Source organism: Pyrus communis, chromosome 11 (genome assembly GCF_041283825.1).
Source record: "Pyrus communis isolate YQ-2024b chromosome 11, ASM4128382v1, whole genome shotgun sequence".
Classification (NCBI taxonomy): domain Eukaryota; kingdom Viridiplantae; phylum Streptophyta; class Magnoliopsida; order Rosales; family Rosaceae; genus Pyrus; species Pyrus communis.
The window spans coordinates 19,388,771-19,406,156 of NC_142575.1; the positions used below are offsets into that span (position 1 = coordinate 19,388,771).

The following is a 17,386-nucleotide window of genomic DNA, read 5'->3' on the forward strand; positions in this document are numbered from 1 at the left end:
GTTTTGCGATGGAAGAACTTCTTCTGCTAACACAGAAACAAGAGAGGGAAAAATGGCAAGAACAAGGCAAACCTTGGAACAATGAGCTATGGGCCTAGGGATTATCTTAACCACCTCACCCTTATGTCTCGTCAACTTTATTGTCAACTTAGGTTCCCTTCAAAACCGAAAAACAATGTACAAAAAGAGGGAAACTTGCAAAGGTCCCTCAATAATAATAATATATTATAATGGTAATGGGTTTTGTTTGGGTACTTAGTGATATGTTACCTTGTATATAAGGTAAAGAAGGGGAAGACTTTTTTCTTCCCACAAATTGGAAGCAACATTAATTCAAGTTGGGACAAAAAAAACATTGTTATGGATTCCTACAGCTTTTGATCCACATCATGTTAAAAAGGCATTCCACTTCTCAGATAGCCAAAACAATTCACAACACATAATGTCTAAGTGGAGACATGAAACTGAGGGTTTTAATGCTGAGTTAAAACCGTGCTACAACCTCATTTTGCTAATTATTATATGGTGATAACAGTATTGTGGAATGTATTTGCTAACTATCATACGATAATAAACAATAAGGACTACGTGTGTTTGTTATCTGAACCGCGTTCCATGTCCTAAGGTACCTTAACGTGAACAATATGAAATATGTAAATTCGCACTATATACACTGTACGTATGACGTAGATGACATAAACACTATATCACTGTGCACAAGTCATGCAAAGGATATACACATGTCATGTACATACGGTGCACATGTCAAGCACATAAAATATACACTATCTGCACATGACAAGAACATAAAATATACACTATATGCACATGTTATGCATAAAATTGGAGAATGGGCAGCGAGTTGCTTCTACCATTTATAAGACACCATTTATGCCATGCTACTTGTATAGTGGATACAATTACAACATAATCCATGAGGATCATATATATCTAAAAGATTTTAATTTCCACATTACACAACTCACAATGTCAAATTCGTCAACCAAAATAATCATTATTGTCTTTGATATGTTTATTGTATTGTGAAAATCATGGAGTTCAAGATCTTAGCTCGTGGATTGGCTTTTGTGATTTTACCCAATATATTGGTGATTTCAATTATGATGTATGCTTCCGCTATTTCGTTTTGATTGAAATTGCAAATTGAGATGAAGATGAATTTTGAGTTTTACAATAAATTTAGTAGTCTTGGTTATCTTGTTTTAATCAATACATTGTTGTGACATATATCCAGACATTATCAAAATTTGGTTGACTTTGTTTGATGGATAGTGAACCAGTTATGATCAAACCGAATGCAAAAATATTGTGTAATACATATACAATATTGTGTTTGTCTTTCTAATTTTTATCATAGTAGAAATTGGTGATTTTGGGTTCATGTTAGATAAGATTCCCCAGAAGAATGAGATTGTCTTTTGATACATATACTTTGCATAATGGTTTAAGTATGTTGATTAAACTGAGATTATGCATTATCAGGCGAGAAATCAGGAAACAATTGTGTAATACATTCACCTTATGCTCATGTGGGAGAATCATATTGTCACGCACCCATCCGCGAATAAGGACTATTCACGAATTAGGGTGTGAGCCATATCTTAGCTATAGAAATAAATTCTATAACCAAGACATGGTGAAAAAAAAAATTAAAATAAAATTATTTGGAACTAATTACACAAAACATCATATAACAAAATTTTGCATAAAATTTAACAAATATGCAGTGGAATAATATTAGTGCACAATTTAATTCACAACAAAAAAACTACCAATTGAATAATAGTTAGAATATAACAATTCTTTCAATGCATAAAATATATGCAAATAAGATGCATGAATGTACTCACTCTCTTCTAATCCTGCTAACGCATATCTAAGGCACCCAAGGTTGCATATCCTATACCATGCCTATACCACTTGGATATGTACCTTAGAAATATGAGTTAACTCTCGCTCATCCCTTAAACCCAATTTTCATAATTAAATTCTCAATTTCACATTGTTATATAGGCACTTCCTCCAACGCCTAATTGTATAGTTAAGTCATTCCCCTAATGCCTAACATATACAAGATTTTATTATTAAGTGATTTTCAATTAAGAAACTAATTTTGTTTTCCTCTCAGTTTTATTATAAAGGTGTTATATGCAAGAGTTGGAAGGCAATATAATTGGAGAATTGCAATCCACTTTTATGGAAGGGTAGTCTCCATGCAACCACTGTGATGACCCGTCCCTAATTTTTCATGTAATTTACTTCCCGAGTGTGTAAAATGACGATTATGGCCTTGTTGCCAAAGTGGAACCTAACGTGGACGTAGTTATTCAGATTTTATTTATTCTTCCTATTATTGTAATTAAATGGTACTCATTGTTACGAATACATGAGTGCGATTGAGACCTAAATTGGATTTGTAACGAAGAAGTTACACTTAGTTAAAGTGCTTTAACAATGGGTAAAATTGTACACGCGTGTGTTAATTAGTTAGTGTTGGGAATACTATTTTTGATAGGGTGAGCTAGATTATGTATTTTTATATTCTACTAAATCTTATCACCTTCTCTCTTTAAAATCCCGTGACCATACGTACTCACCAATCATTTCACTTCCCTCTTCTCATTCTTCTCACGCCGAGCCTATCTTCCCTTTACACAACCAAACACCATCATAAAACCTTATGGATCGGACCTTAAACCACCACAGTACTCCCTTCATTACCACGAGTCCATCCATACAAACCGATTCTAAAATGATTGAGTTTTGAGCTTCCAACTCAGAGCAACTTGGAGCTCCGACTAGGGTGTATGTTCTCTGACGACTTTTCGTTCGAGTTACAAGGTTTTGGTTGGTCTAGATGTAACTAAACAACCCCCTAGTGTTCGTAGCCTATGTTTGAAGTTGAGCCAATGTGTAAACACATTGGCTTTGGGAAGTTGGAGTTAAGTCCGAGACTTTCGAGCTATTTTCAGTCAATCTTCATTCACTTTTTGGACTTTTAAAAGGTACAATCTTGTTCTTCTCTTCCCAAGCTTCATTTCCATATAAAGTACGTCGAAAATGGTTGAGAAATAAGAAAGTTATGAATTTTAAAGTTTTTACAAAATCTAGGAAAATTTTTCCAGAATCCGAAGAACTAGATAGTGGCAGCGGCGACAGACGGTGGTGACAGCGGCGAAGCTCCACTGGAGAAGAAGGAAGAATATTCTGTTAGGCTAATCGAATATTCTAATGTCGTTAAGGTATTAACTGACGTCGTTAGATTTAACGAAATATTCCTTCAAATCTGACGAAATATTGGCTGAGGATGCCAGCACGTGGCATGTGCATGGGAGCGCGTGTGGCAGTGACCTGGTGGCGCGTGAGACCTCGGGGCGACGCGTAGTCGACGTGTACGGCTCCATGGCGTCGAGTAAAATGTGTTCATATATTTAAACCATTCGTTTGAGCAAACTATGAGGGATTTTCCTAGCCTTTTAGTGTATGTCCTAATTAATTAATTACTATAGTTGTTTCACATATAGGAGAGAATTATCCCGAGGAGGTACGAGGTCATGCATGGCTAGGAGGCTACGATCCGACTATGTATCAGTGAGTGGGCATTTGTTTTTATATATATTATGTATAAAGTTTTATAGTTTCCACAAATGCTTTTGGATTGATATTATGCCTATCATGCCGTATTTTATTTCATTCAGAAAGTGCTATTATATTGTTGAGATTTATAAATTGTCATGGCATGTTCATATACATTTTACTTTCTTACAAGGTTCTAAAAAGCGCTAGGCGCTAGTCGGGCAGCAGGCAGGGGCCTAGGGCCTAGGCGACCTTGGCGAATTTAGGTAAATTTATTGTATATCGTGTAAATAAGTAGAGATTACATAAGGTACATGTATCGAACAAGCTTACAATTTGAAAACACATTAACCATGTAATCAATCTGAGTGTTTTTGGATGATATATGTATCCAATAAGGCAACAAGTATCCATCAAGCTTACAATCAAAATGAATGTTCTTGGATAATACCTGTATGCAATAAGCATCCAACAAACTTCCAATTTAAAAGTACATTGTCATTGAGCATATAACAAACTTACAAATTAAAAGCACATGAAACTTGTTTTCCTGAGTATCCAACAAACTTACAAATTAAAAGCACATTAAGCACATAATCAAAATGAGTGTTCTTGGATAATACATGTATCCAACAAGTTCACAATTTAAAGTTTAAACACATTACACATAAAATGCAAAATGAAAGGGATAAGGATATAAGATACTTGCAAAGTTTTAAAGCTAGGCCTCAATTTCTTCTTCTCCACATCCTTCTAAGACTCTCTTCGTGTCAGACTCAAACTCAATTTTTTCTTCATCGCCTCCTTCTTCTTTCGTGTCCTCATCCAATACAAAATCTTCTTCACGAAGCTCTCTTACTTCAACATTTCTAGAACTCTTCCTAGGCTCTAGGGAACTATCCACCTCTAATTTCTCTCCATCCATTCCCGAACCAAGCTCAGTTTCTTCATCAACACCCTCCACAATCCATCCTTGCACCATACTAGCTTCACTAGCGAGTAGTATATCCACTTTCTTCTCTTTCTCTCTTTTCTTCTTGTTCATGATCCTCGCATTGAAATGGACATAGGCCAAATTATTCAACCTTGTAGTATCTTGTCTATTCCTTTTCTTTGTATGTATTCCCTCAAAAGTGCTCCAATTTCTCTCACACCAGGATGAACTTGTAGTCAATGAGAGAATTTTGATAGCATTTCTTTGCAAATTAGGCACACCATTGCCATAAGTAGACCACCATGAAGCTAAAAAAGTACAAAGTACACACTTTGAATTAGACTAGTAAAGAAAAACAATTAGAACTAGACTAGTAAAGAAAAACAATTATAATTAGATTAGTAAATAAAAACAACTAGAATTACTCAATTAGAATCATACCCAGATCATAATTGTCATCATTTTGAACGTATCCAATCTCCACCAAATGTCTTCCAAATCCACCATCTTTTTTCTTGTACTTCGGCATCTCTATATTAATAATTCGGTTTTGGACTTCAAAGTCATCAGGGAAGAACTTCTCAACATAAGTAAACATGGCGTCCATGACTAATAAATCATGTTGAATGCTTGGATCTTTGAAGAAGTAAAAAGGATTCAAGAAGTAGGCCACCAAATGTAATGGACCATCAAGCCAATCATAAGCTTTTTCATCAATAATTTGTATGATTGACCTATAATGGGCCTCATTATTTTTCAATGCCTCTTTGATCTCATTCCTCGCTTTTTGTAGCTCCCCGTACAAAAACCCCATTGATGGCTTTTTATCCCCATCCACAAGCCGAAGAACCTTAAACAACGGTTCAAAAACTCTTAAGCGAAGTGAGACCCCATTCCAAAATTGTGCACTCACCATGGTAGCATATGCCAATTTCCCCTTTGTACTCTTGGAATGTTTGCATTGTTCCCATTCATCACTAGCAACCATAATCCTTAAGTCTTTTTTCTTATCAACCAAGCTTTGCAAAGTGAGGAAAGAAGTTGCAAATCTTGTGACTCCGGGCCTCACTATGTCTCTTTTCCTTGTATACTTTCTCATCAATGCTAATGTTTTATGATAAGCATAAATGAAGATAGTAAAAGCCTTTGCCTTTTCAATCATGATGCGAGATTTATACGCACACAAATTAAACCCTCTTTTTGTCGATTTGTAGTATAAGTATAAGTAGGGATCGTTCTGGACCGGGGATTAGGAGGGATTGCAAATCTCTTGGAAACTGACTCAAAAACGTAAAATAAAGTTTAAAACACTAAACTAGACTCAAAGAATGCAAAATTAAACTTTAAAACACTAAAACAAACCAAAAGACTCAAACAGTACCCAAAGCACTCGAAACTAAAAAAAACACTTTCTGGGCAGTTTTGAGCACCTTGAGTACTTTGGACGAATTTGGGAAACAAAATGAATCAAAATACTTATAAGCACAAGCTAAATGTATTTCTAACTAATCTAACACTTTAAAATAAATGGGGGATTGGTTTTGGATGAATTTAAACTAAATGCACAGATTCTAATTAAAACAGATTATAAAAACGAAATTGATAAAATAGAATGATGAAAAACTAGTTAGAGGGTTCCTTATCCACACATGAACATAAGCATATAATTTGACTCCCAGTTATGACTTCAACAAACGATGAATGACAATGCTCCAAGTTAATTAGGTCCGCTTAAATTAACCTTCAGATTTCCCTAGATTCATTGGATTGAATGGGATACGCATTACAACCAAATTATTCCTAATCAAAGTCTCTCACATGGAATACGCATGATAGAGACATTCAACAAAGATCATTAAGTTCAACGGAAATCATAAACATCGACTAGGCATTCATAACTATGGGATACGCATGTTAATCCAGCCTAGGGTTTACTAAACACAATCGTGACTAGCGATTTTTACTACTCATGAATATAAGTTCATAACGATTAGGTGAAATTCCCTTATATCCTAGCATCAAGTTTTAGGCATGCAAATTAAGTGTCGACCCTCAACCCACATACATAAACAAGTTCTTAATCAAAACAGGAAAGTAACCCACATCTAAAGTTCATGAATTCATAACTGGAGTAAATCAAATCATAACCAACATATGTCCATGGCTTCAAATTCGCTTCTAACTAAAAAGTAATTAGTTTCACATGTTTAACATAATTGAATAACAAGTTAAATTAAACATGAAAACAGAAACAAGAAAAGAAAGAACAAATGGATGGAATTGAATGGATGGAAAGTTAGCTACGGGGTTCATCTACACATATGTTATACTTGCATAATAAAACGATTTCCAATTGCATTTCAACAAATCATTAATTCTCAACGCCCCGGGTCAATTAGGTCCGCTTAAATTAACCGTCAAGTTTTCCTTAAGTTAATGAATTGGATGGGTTAGTGCAACGCAATTCACAACATTCTCCAAAAGTCCTTTACATGAAAAGCACAATAAAGATACAATCAAAAATCATTAAGCATCATGAAAACTTTAAGTGTTGACGAGGCATTCGTTACTATGGAATACGCATGAAACTTATGCCAAGAATTCATTTAACGCGATTGTTTATAAGCAACCTCCACTACTTGTGAATATAAGTTCGTAACTATTAGGTGAAACTCACTTATATTCTAGCGTCATATTCATGCATGAAAATTAAGTGTACACTCTCAATAAACATACATAAATAAGTTATCAATCAAACGGTTAAACAAATTGAACCACAACTTATGAAACGCAATTAGAAGTAATCAAATCAAAATGCAAGCATAAACATATATTTCGAATCACCCCCTAGCTAAAGGGGGTTTAGTTTATTATAACTTTGAAATCAAAGAAACACCTAAACATTCCAACAACTCAAACTTGAATTGAATGAACGTTTAGGCACTCTTCTCTTCCATTCCTCATACGTACAAACAAAGAGAATTGAATTTAAACATTGAAATCAAAGAAACACCTAAACATTCCAACAACTCAAACTTGAATTGTATGAACGTTTAGGCCCTCTTCTCTTCCTCTTTATTGTAGCATAAGGTCTAAGGATAGTTGGTTTGGGGGAATGGAAGTGTGGAATTGAGTGAGGAGTGATGGAAATGGAAAGATGGTTTTGGATTCTAAGGGAACTCACGGCAAAGAGAAGGAATGGAAGTGTTTGTGGTGTGTTGTGTATGAAATGAGATGTGTTTGAATGATGGGAATGCAAGGGTATTTATAGGAGGAGTGGAGATGTATATGGCTGTTTGTTTAAGGTGTTTGTGTGGAGGAATGATGGAGAATTGCATGTGGAATGGCTGCAATGATGAAGAATGAAAGCTGGAAAATAAAAGGGAAAGCTGGAAAGGCATTGAAAGCCCACGGCAAAGGGGTTTTTGGTGGTGTAAATGCATGTGAATGCATGGCATTTGAAGTGATTGTTGTTTGGAAATGAATGTGATGCATGTGAGTTAGAAATGTGGCTGAAATGATGAGAGATTATGCACGGCAATGGGTTGGTTTTTTGATGATTTAAAATGTTGATGCATGATGAAGAGTTAATAAATAATGCATGTAGGGTTAGCTAGGTTGTGTGATGATGAGTGTATGTGACATTGTTTTGTGACAAAGAATGGATAGGGTGAATGATTATGTGGCTACATGTTTGAATGATTAAAGTGCATGTGGGTTGATTGAATGAATGCAAAGTGAATGAATAATGAAATGGGAAAGCATGACCAAGGTGGAAATGCATGTGAAATGTTGGAAAGGGATTGGGAATGCACGGCTTTGGGGAAAGAATGAGTGGATGTGCAAATGTGTTTTAATTAATGAAAGTGTTTGGAGAATGAATGCAATGATGAAGAGTGAATAAAGAATGCATGTAGGGTTAGCTAGAGATAATATCAAGTGATGGTACTGTTCTTTTACCCTTGTCGACAAATGTCTCTTCGATATCAGAACGACGCCTCTTCGATTTTTGAGCAGGCGCCCCTTCGATTTCTGAACGACGCCCCTTCTCTTTCTGAACGACACGTGGTAGTGCAGATGCGGCTCCTTTTTACAAAGCTGCACGCGTTTTCTGAAAAGCAGAGAAAGCGTCGCCGAACTTTGCGCTTGTCGGCTAAAGACGTGTAGTTGCGATGATGGCCTCCACGTGTTTTCAGCTTTGTCAGAAATCTTTTGACAAAGTTGAACGCGTTTTCTGAAAAGCCGAGAAAGCGTCGCCAAACTTACGCCGGAAATTCCGGCTCTTTGAATCGGTGGACGCGTCGCCTTGGCTTTTTATAGAGCTATTGATCACCGCCAACATACACACTCAGAAGATTTCCCATTCTTGAACATCGTCTCCGGCCCTTTGAAATTTAACTCCATCCCTTCTCTTTGAACACTTTTGAAAAAATGGCAAACCCATCGAACCTTAGCTTGGAATTGAGCCTTAGCAGTGATACGGGCGCGCCGCGTCAAGGTAACGTATGGCGCCCTTCTTTTTTATCTTCTAACGGTCTTCATACAGGTGAAGACTCCGTGATGCAGGACGCCACAACAGCTACAATAGTAGCTAAGAACCTCCTCACTCCAAAAGATAGTAGGCTGCTGTCAGGACGGTCCGATGAGTTGGCCGTTCAAGAGTCCCTCGCACTTAGTGTTCAGTGTGCGAGTTCTGTGTCCAACATGGGCCAACGCCTGCTTGCTCGGTCCCGTCAGGTGGAATCATTGATGGCAGAGGTGGAAAGACTTAAGCAAGAGATCTAGCAGCTTAAGTACGAGAATAGAAGTTTGCATGTGCTTGCAAATAACTATTCGTCGGGGATGAAGAGGAAGCTTGATGAGCTGCAAGAATCTGAGGGTCGAATTTACAGTGACCGTCAAAGGCTTGCGTCTTATCTCCAGAGGCACCTTTTTCCTGGGTCATCCAGCGCTTGGCCAAGTATTGAGGCCTGGAATGCTCTAGCTCCGATGCCTCCCGCTCCGATGGCTTCCGCTCCGATGGCTTCCGCTCCGATGCCTCCCGCTTCTATGCCTTCTGCTTCTATGCCTTCCGCTTCTGCACCTCGTAGTGGGGCTTCACGTAAACAAACTTTGTGAAGCTCCACCTTTCTCCATGTTTAGTATCTTTTTATTTTTTTTTATTATTTTTTTTTTTTATGAACATGCTTTGTTTTATTCAGTGCATTGGGTTGCCTCCCAAGTAGCGCTTTCTTTTACGTCTTGCAGCCGGACGAAGAACCCAATCACTCCAGGATATGTTCACGAATCGGATGAGAACTGCGAGTCATGAACTAGTACCTAAAACAAGAAACAAAACAAGATTAAGAATCTGGAATAAAATAAAAAAAACAAACGAAAATAAAACAATCCAAGGGATTAGCAAATTTTCTAATCCCCGGCAACGGCGCCAAAATTTGATGCGAGATTTATACGCACACAAATTAAACCCTCTTTTTGTCGATTTGTAGTATAAGTATAAGTAGGGATCGTTCTGTACCGGGGATTAGGAGGGATTGCAAATCTCTTGGAAACTGACTCAAAAACGTAAAATAAAGTTTAAAACACTAAACTAGACTCAAAGAATGCAAAATTAAACTTTAAAACACTAAAACAAACCAAAAGACTCAAACAGTACCCAAAGCCCAAGAATTTATTTAACGCGATTGTTTATAAGCAACCTTCACTACTTGTGAATATAAGTTCATAACGATTAGGTGAAACTCACTTATATTCTAGCGTCATATTCATGAATGAAAATTAAGCGTGCACTCTCAATAAACATACATAAATAGGTTATCAATCAAATAGTTAAACAAATTGAATCCATAACTTATGAAACGCAATTAGAAGTAATCAAATCAAAATGCAAGCATAAACATATATTTCGAATCACCCCCTAGCTAAAGGGGGTTTAGTTTATTATAACTTTGAAATCAAAGAAACACCTAAACATTCCAACAACTCAAACTTGAATTGTATGAACGTTTAGGCACTCTTCTCTTCCATTCCTCATACGTACAAACAAAGAGAATTGAATTTAAACATTGAAATCAAAGAAACACCTAAACATTCCAACAACTCAAACTTGAATTGTATGAACGTTTAGGCCCTCTTCTCTTCCTCTTTATTGTAGCATAAGGTCTAAGGATAGTTGGTTTGGGGGAATGGAAGTGTGGAATGGAGTGAGGAGTGATGGAAATGGAAAGATGGTTTTGGATTCTAAGGGAACTCACGGCAAAGAGAAGGAATGGAAGTGTTTGTGGTGTGTTGTGTATGAAATGAGATGTGTTTGAATGATGGGAATGCAAGGGTATTTATAGGAGGAGTGGAGATGTATATGGCTGTTTGTTTAAGGTGTTTGTGTGGAGGAATGATGGAGAATTGCATGTGGAATGGCTGCAATGATGAAGAATGAAAGCTGGAAAATAAAAGGGAAAGCTGGAAAGGCATTGAAAGCCCACGGCAAAGGGGTTTTTGGTGGTGTAAATGCATGTGAATGCATGGCATTTGAAGTGATTGTTGTTTGGAAATGAATGTGATGCATGTGAGTTAGAAATGTGGCTGAAATGATGAGAGATTATGCACGGCAATGGGTTGGTTTTTTGATGATTTAAAATGTTGATGCATGATGAAGAGTTAATAAATAATGCATGTAGGGTTAGCTAGGTTGTGTGATGATGAGTGTATGTGACATTGTTTTGTGACAAAGAATGGATAGGGTGAATGATTATGTGGCTACATGTTTGAATGATTAAAGTGCATGTGGGTTGATTGAATGAATGCAAAGTGAATGAATAATGAAATGGGAAAGCATGACCAAGGTGGAAATGCATGTGAAATGTTGGAAAAGGATTGGGAATGCACGGCTTTGGGGAAAGAATGAGTGGATGTGCAAATGTGTTTTAATTAATGAAAGTGTTTGGAGAATGAATGCAATGATGAAGAGTGAATAAAGAATGCATGTAGGGTTAGCTAGGTTGGCTTTGTTTGGGTGCATGTGTGTTAATGGTGGTTTTGCATGTGAATTGATGGATTGTTTTTGATGGAATGGATGGTTCTTTGCATGGCTATAAGGGAGAGAATAAGAGAGAATGGGCTAGGCCCTTTGTTTTATGTCCAAAGTGAATACAAGGCCTTCAAATTCGTCCATCCTCTTGGCTCCATGGATAAGCTATCCAATCCATGCCCAAAAATGCTCCAAATGGCCTCAAAATGCACTTTCTTGCTCCCTAGGCCCTTAGAACCTGAAAACACACAAAAGAAGCATAAAGGACTAAAATAACGAGAGAAACATAACGTAAATGCACGAGAACAAGCCATTTAAGTCGCATGAATATGCTCCTATCAAATCACTCCTTTGAACCTAGGTAGGTTACCTATTTCTTGAAGCATGAGGTTCAATGTGCGAGTGGCACATGATGTCAAAAACATGTGTGGCCTCTTTTCCAACATCTTGGTTGCCGTTGCCATATTGTTAGAAGCATTGTCGGTTACCACTTGAACAACATTTTGTGCACTAACTTCTTCGATACACTTGTCAACATATTCAAAGATGTATTCCTCGGTGTGTGCTTCACTAGAGCATTCCTTGTAAGAAAGAAATATTGTGCCTTCTTTGCAATTCACACACAAATTCATTATACTTCTTCTTTTTCGGTCGCTCCAAGCATCGGTCATAATTGAACAACCATTCAAAGCCCATTATTCTTCATGCTTCTTAAGAGCTTTTTTACCCTCTCTACCTCTTCTTTCAATAAAGGCTCTCTTAAATCATATTGACTTAGAGGTTGGTATCCCGGGCCAAATTGACCAATCCCTTCCATAAAGCATTTGAAGATGTCATTATCAATGGCATGAAAAGGAATATTGGCTTTATAGACCCATCAAGCTAGATATTGATCTATTTAAAGATGTCATTATCAATGGAGGATGCAAACCTATCAATAGGCCCAAGAGTTCATGACATTTTCCTTAACCCAACAACTTCAATATCTTCATCTTCTTCAATATGTGGAAGTTGAACCTCTTTCCTCACTTCTTCATAGTGCATGTTTCTTTCTTTCTTCTTTTTTTTGCTTCATCTAATGCGGCATTACATTTTGCTTTATCTTCATCTGAAGACTTTGTGCATCCAGCTACATTTCCCTTGACATAGGCTTTGTGTTGTTTCATTCTATAAATGCCACCACTGAGTACTTTTTTAAAAAAACTTACATTTCACCTTATTCGAGTTTGAAGGATCCGCCAACACCCCATATTCCCATCCCACATCGTCTGAAGCACACTTTAATGGATTATCTGATTGGGTGGACGACATTGGATTAGATGCTCCAGATGATACAGTGCCTGCCATCTAAAAAAGCAGAAAATCATTTAACTATAAGTACATGAAAAGAAGGCCCCCCATCGAGAAGAATTGAATCATAAAGTTTGTAGAAATTAAATATATTAATCCTATGAGAAGCAGAATTAAAACAACTATCAACAAGTCATCTAGATGTCAATCTTCGTCAAATTAAGGGATTAAACTTAATAGAGAATCCCATGGAAAGAGGAAACATAAAATCTGGCAGCATCAGTCACCTTATATCATCTAATATCCATGTGTTGTATCAGTATGCTGCATCAGTCACCCCATATCGCCTAATAGATTGACTCTTACTGATGTAATCCTCATGTATTATAAATTTATAAATACATTGCTCAACCACGTTGATGCATGGTATGCAACTCATTCAAATCAAATTGGCTGCTCTAATCCTTCTCTTAAAACTATGACTACATAATTGAACAATGTTTACTGCTGATAATCGAAACATATGATTGCACAATTCAATAGTGTTTAATGCAACCACTCAATCCACACACCTGACACGTCATTAAGAAAACTAACACAATCGAAAGAAAAAAATAAGACCCAAAACTAAATAAAGAAAATGAAAAGAAAACCAGAAATCCAATCAATCAATAAGGGTCAAATATTAAATGTAGTCTAATTGCATTAATTTGGTATGAATCTGATTCATGAATCAGTTCACGGTTCACCACAATATAATGTCTATATTATTAGAATTTACTCCCAATCCCAAATTACAGAATCTTGCATAAAAAAATCTGAAAAAAAACTAGTAACATTCACTTGGGTTGCTGGGCATCTCAATTCCTTGCAGAGACTTAATATTATATATCAAATCATCAATGCAGATTGCAGAGTAGCAAATCATCGCAATTAGCATCAAATATCAATTAGATTTTGGAATAAAATATGGGAATGCTAACCTGCAAATCTGCAACTGCTGCAAAAGGTGGAGGTCGTGGAAATGACTCAAATGTGAGAGGTGGACTGTGGAAATCTGGAGAGGCGAGATGATTTGCCCAGTAAAGAAGTCGAGAGATGATGCCCATCAAAGGATTTGATCATTCGAGAGCGAGACAACCGAAGAGTCGAAGGCGAGGAGATACCAAGATAGATGCAGAAAGCAGAACTAAAGAAATCTATGTTTAGAAAATTAGGTTAATAGGGGATTGGACATGCGGGGAAAGAGGGAACTTAAGTTAGAATATATAAAAAAATAAAAAATAAACGCCCAGCTGCCTAGCTCCGCCTTGCTCCACCTAGCTCTGCCTAGCCGCCTAGCTTCCAACCTATTTTTCATGAAACCTTGCACAAAATCGGGGCAGGGCTCCATTGCCCAGCCCTAGGCGGTCGCCTAGGCCGATTTTTAGAACAATGCTTTCTTATCGTGCATGCTTGGACCGGTGTAGGACTCGCCCCAGGCCAGGGCCAGGCTTCACGTGTATGTTCACATTGCACCACACACTAACCTTGAATCTATTGTAGGTGCCAGTCATGTCCTAGGTTGCAATAGGCAACTAGGACTCGTATGTGATGCGCCTAGTACCAGTCTTCACGTGACTGTAGTACTAGAGCGTATATTATGATTACACCCAGTCCTGTTCATGTAAGAATCCATCTGCATGAACTTGTGTGTTAGCATAGATTGATGAGCACCTGATTTTATTATGCTACGGTTGAGATATTATGATTGGTGTATTTCTAGAATTATTGTTGATTTACATTTGATTTCATACTTATACGTAGTATGATTTTTTGGAAACTATACATGTTTTACAGAGAGGGGTTAGTATGTTCAGGAAATAAATGTGTTTTATAAACCTTTGTTTTTGCTCACTCACACCTTCTTTTTTTCACCCTTCCAAGACTTAGTTAGTTGAATTCTCTGTGGTGTGCGAGGGATCTCTGGTGGTTCTGACATTTCCATAAATAAATGTAAGAGCTTATTTCCAATTGTGTAAGAAGTACCTTAACTAGATTCGATTACTCTACTTAGGTCGTACTGTCATCTATGCTCTGACTACTTATGTTTTATGGGTTCTTCCCACTACTGCACACTCTCTTTATTAGCTTAAATAAATGCTACTTTGGTTTAAATTTATCCATATTTGTATGCATCACCTTCCTTTTGGTTATGTCATCGTCGGGTGTCGACCAGTATGCCTCGACTTCGGTCGGGATGTGTCAACCACTTTAACTAAATACTTTATTAATGTCCTTTAACTATTATTATAATTTTTGTGATATAGATTTTTTTCTCTGACTTTAGATTTGTTTATGTGACATCTCACATCGCCCAGGGGAGTGATCCTTATATGTATATTCCCATCCCTACATAGCACGAGGCCTTTTGGGAGCTCACTGGCTTCGGGTTTCATAGGAACTCCAAAGTTAAGTGAGAAGGGGGCTAAAGCAATCCCATGATGGGTAACCCACTGGGAAGTTGCTCGAGAGTTCCCAAAAACAAAACCGTGAGGGAATGGTAAGCCCAAAGCGGACAATATCGTGATACGGTGGTGGAGTGGGCCCGGGAAGTGATCCGACCCGGCCGGGTGAAGGAAGATTTGTGAAAAACAAGTTCATTTGAGCAACATCAACAACATGCAATTAACAATTAAAAGGCGGAATCATGTTTATATGCACTCAAAAACAAAACTTAACCCATGAACTTCAAAGCCTAGTAGATAGGTGAACCAAGACTCAACTCAAAACAAAGTGAGTTGAGAAATCAATACCTTTGTAGATTCCTCTTTGCATAAGCAAAGGCTAATCACCCAAAGAGAGGGCCTTCATTCCTTCCATCTTAGATCCATGGATTTGGATGGATGAAAAGGTTTCTCCAAGTTCCCAAAATTGAGAACCTCTAAGTCTCCACACCAAGGCATATTGTAGAAGAAATGAGTGACCTAGAGGAAGTAAGATTGCTAGCTATTTTCCTCTAGGGTGGCCGGCCTATTTGAGAGAAAAGAGAGGTTTTTGTGTTCTCATCTTTTCTCCAAAAGAAACCCATAATGAATTTTGGCTATAAAGTCATACTTATTCCTTAATTCATTTGAGTGGCAAACTTGTAAATAAGTCCAAAACCACTCATTCTCTAACATGGCCGGCCATATGGGATTTATTGGGCTATTTGGGCCTTTGTGAATCATTATTCATTAAGTTGTCACACAACTTAAGTCAATGGACTTGACGTTCGAAGCCCATTGGGCCTTAAGGTCCAAAACTATCCCGAGGTCTTTTAACGAACTTATTCGTTTGATTAATAATCATATTAATTAATCCTTGCCATAAATAATTAAACCATTTAATTATTCTTACTCATCTCCGTTGAATCTTCAATCTCTACCTTACACGGTGTATGATCCATTAGGTTCCTTTTAGCGAGGCAGTGGGTGATTCAAACTCTTTCAAATCGATTGTGAATTGGAACTTACTTTCAATTCTCCCGTTAGTGATAATACACTTTTAGGGCTTCCACAAACCATGGTTGACGCCTAGCAGCATGTCATGGTTACCCAAGCTAATCAGAAGAGGTGGAGAACCTATTCAGTTTTAGGATTACAAATGCAATACGCTCTTTCTCTAATACAATACTCTTGACCACATTGTTTGGTTTGATAGTTTATTCATTTCTACTATCCAATGTGAGTCTTGTGCTTATATGATTACCTTGAATGTGATTTGGAACACATTCCTAAATCTCATTCATACTTTGGCCAAAGATTCTTAATCATATCATAGAGTATTCTCCCTCAAACAGTTTGAAGGTTAGAGATCCCTTGTTGCGCATTCACTTGCCTCCATGGCTAAGTGGCTTAACCCCAACGATGCCGTGGACACCCTCCTGATGGAGTGACTTTGACATAATCAAAGATTAAGGACCTAACCACAAGACAACTGTGATGCCTCAGGTCAAAAGACTAATTTGCATTATCCCAACCATGAGTTCTCATGTGACATGAATATGAGAACTCTTCGTTGATCGTGTTCAGTGAACTCATTCTCTATTGAGCACCTACGTATTTGTCTTGATGTCACACACACCAATGACTCGAGACTAGTCACTCTCCCTGAGAGAAGACATAGCATGTATTGATCTTAACGGACTGTCAATGCCCAAATGACAATCCTATGATCAGGAACGTTTAGGATGTGTCAACGAAAGAATGGTCTCATGAATCTAACTTCTTTAGATCGCATTCTTCCAATCACATATTCCTTGGACTTATCGTTTAAGCATATAACATTTATATGAGACGGCTCAAACAATAATCTTTGCCCTTTACATTTAAACTACATTAGTTTAACTTTGTGAAATGTCCGTAAAGTATCATCATATGATTGGTTTTAGGGCACATTTCCAACAATCTCCCACTTGCACTAGAGCCAATCAGCTTGGTTATCAGTGATGATACCTCTTCTGTAATTCATTTCATAAATGGCTGAGTAGTAGGCCTAAACAAGATGGATATCTATAT

At 37.3% G+C, this 17,386-nt stretch overlaps 1 protein-coding gene across 1 annotated transcript; it reads right to left on the bottom strand.

The window, feature by feature from the left end:
* Window positions 1-4,318: 4,318 nt before the first annotated feature.
* On the bottom strand, window positions 4,319-5,502 carry LOC137712255 (uncharacterized). The gene is made up of 2 exons (XM_088680284.1): window positions 4,973-5,502; window positions 4,319-4,839 (listed from the first exon to the last, which is right to left on the bottom strand). Exons 1-2 carry the CDS (start codon window positions 5,445-5,447, stop codon window positions 4,319-4,321), a joined length of 996 nt encoding a protein of 331 aa, XP_088536410.1. The 5' UTR covers window positions 5,448-5,502.
* Window positions 5,503-17,386: the final 11,884 nt, after the last annotated feature.

Coding starts and splice junctions, on each gene's coding strand:
- LOC137712255 (XM_088680284.1), bottom strand. CDS start 5,447: ATGGTGAGTGCACAATTTTGGAATGGGGTCTCACTTCGCTTAAGAGTT. Junction 4,840..4,972: donor TGATGACAATTATGATCTGG/GTATGATTCTAA, acceptor GTACTTTTTTAG/CTTCATGGTGGTCTACTTAT.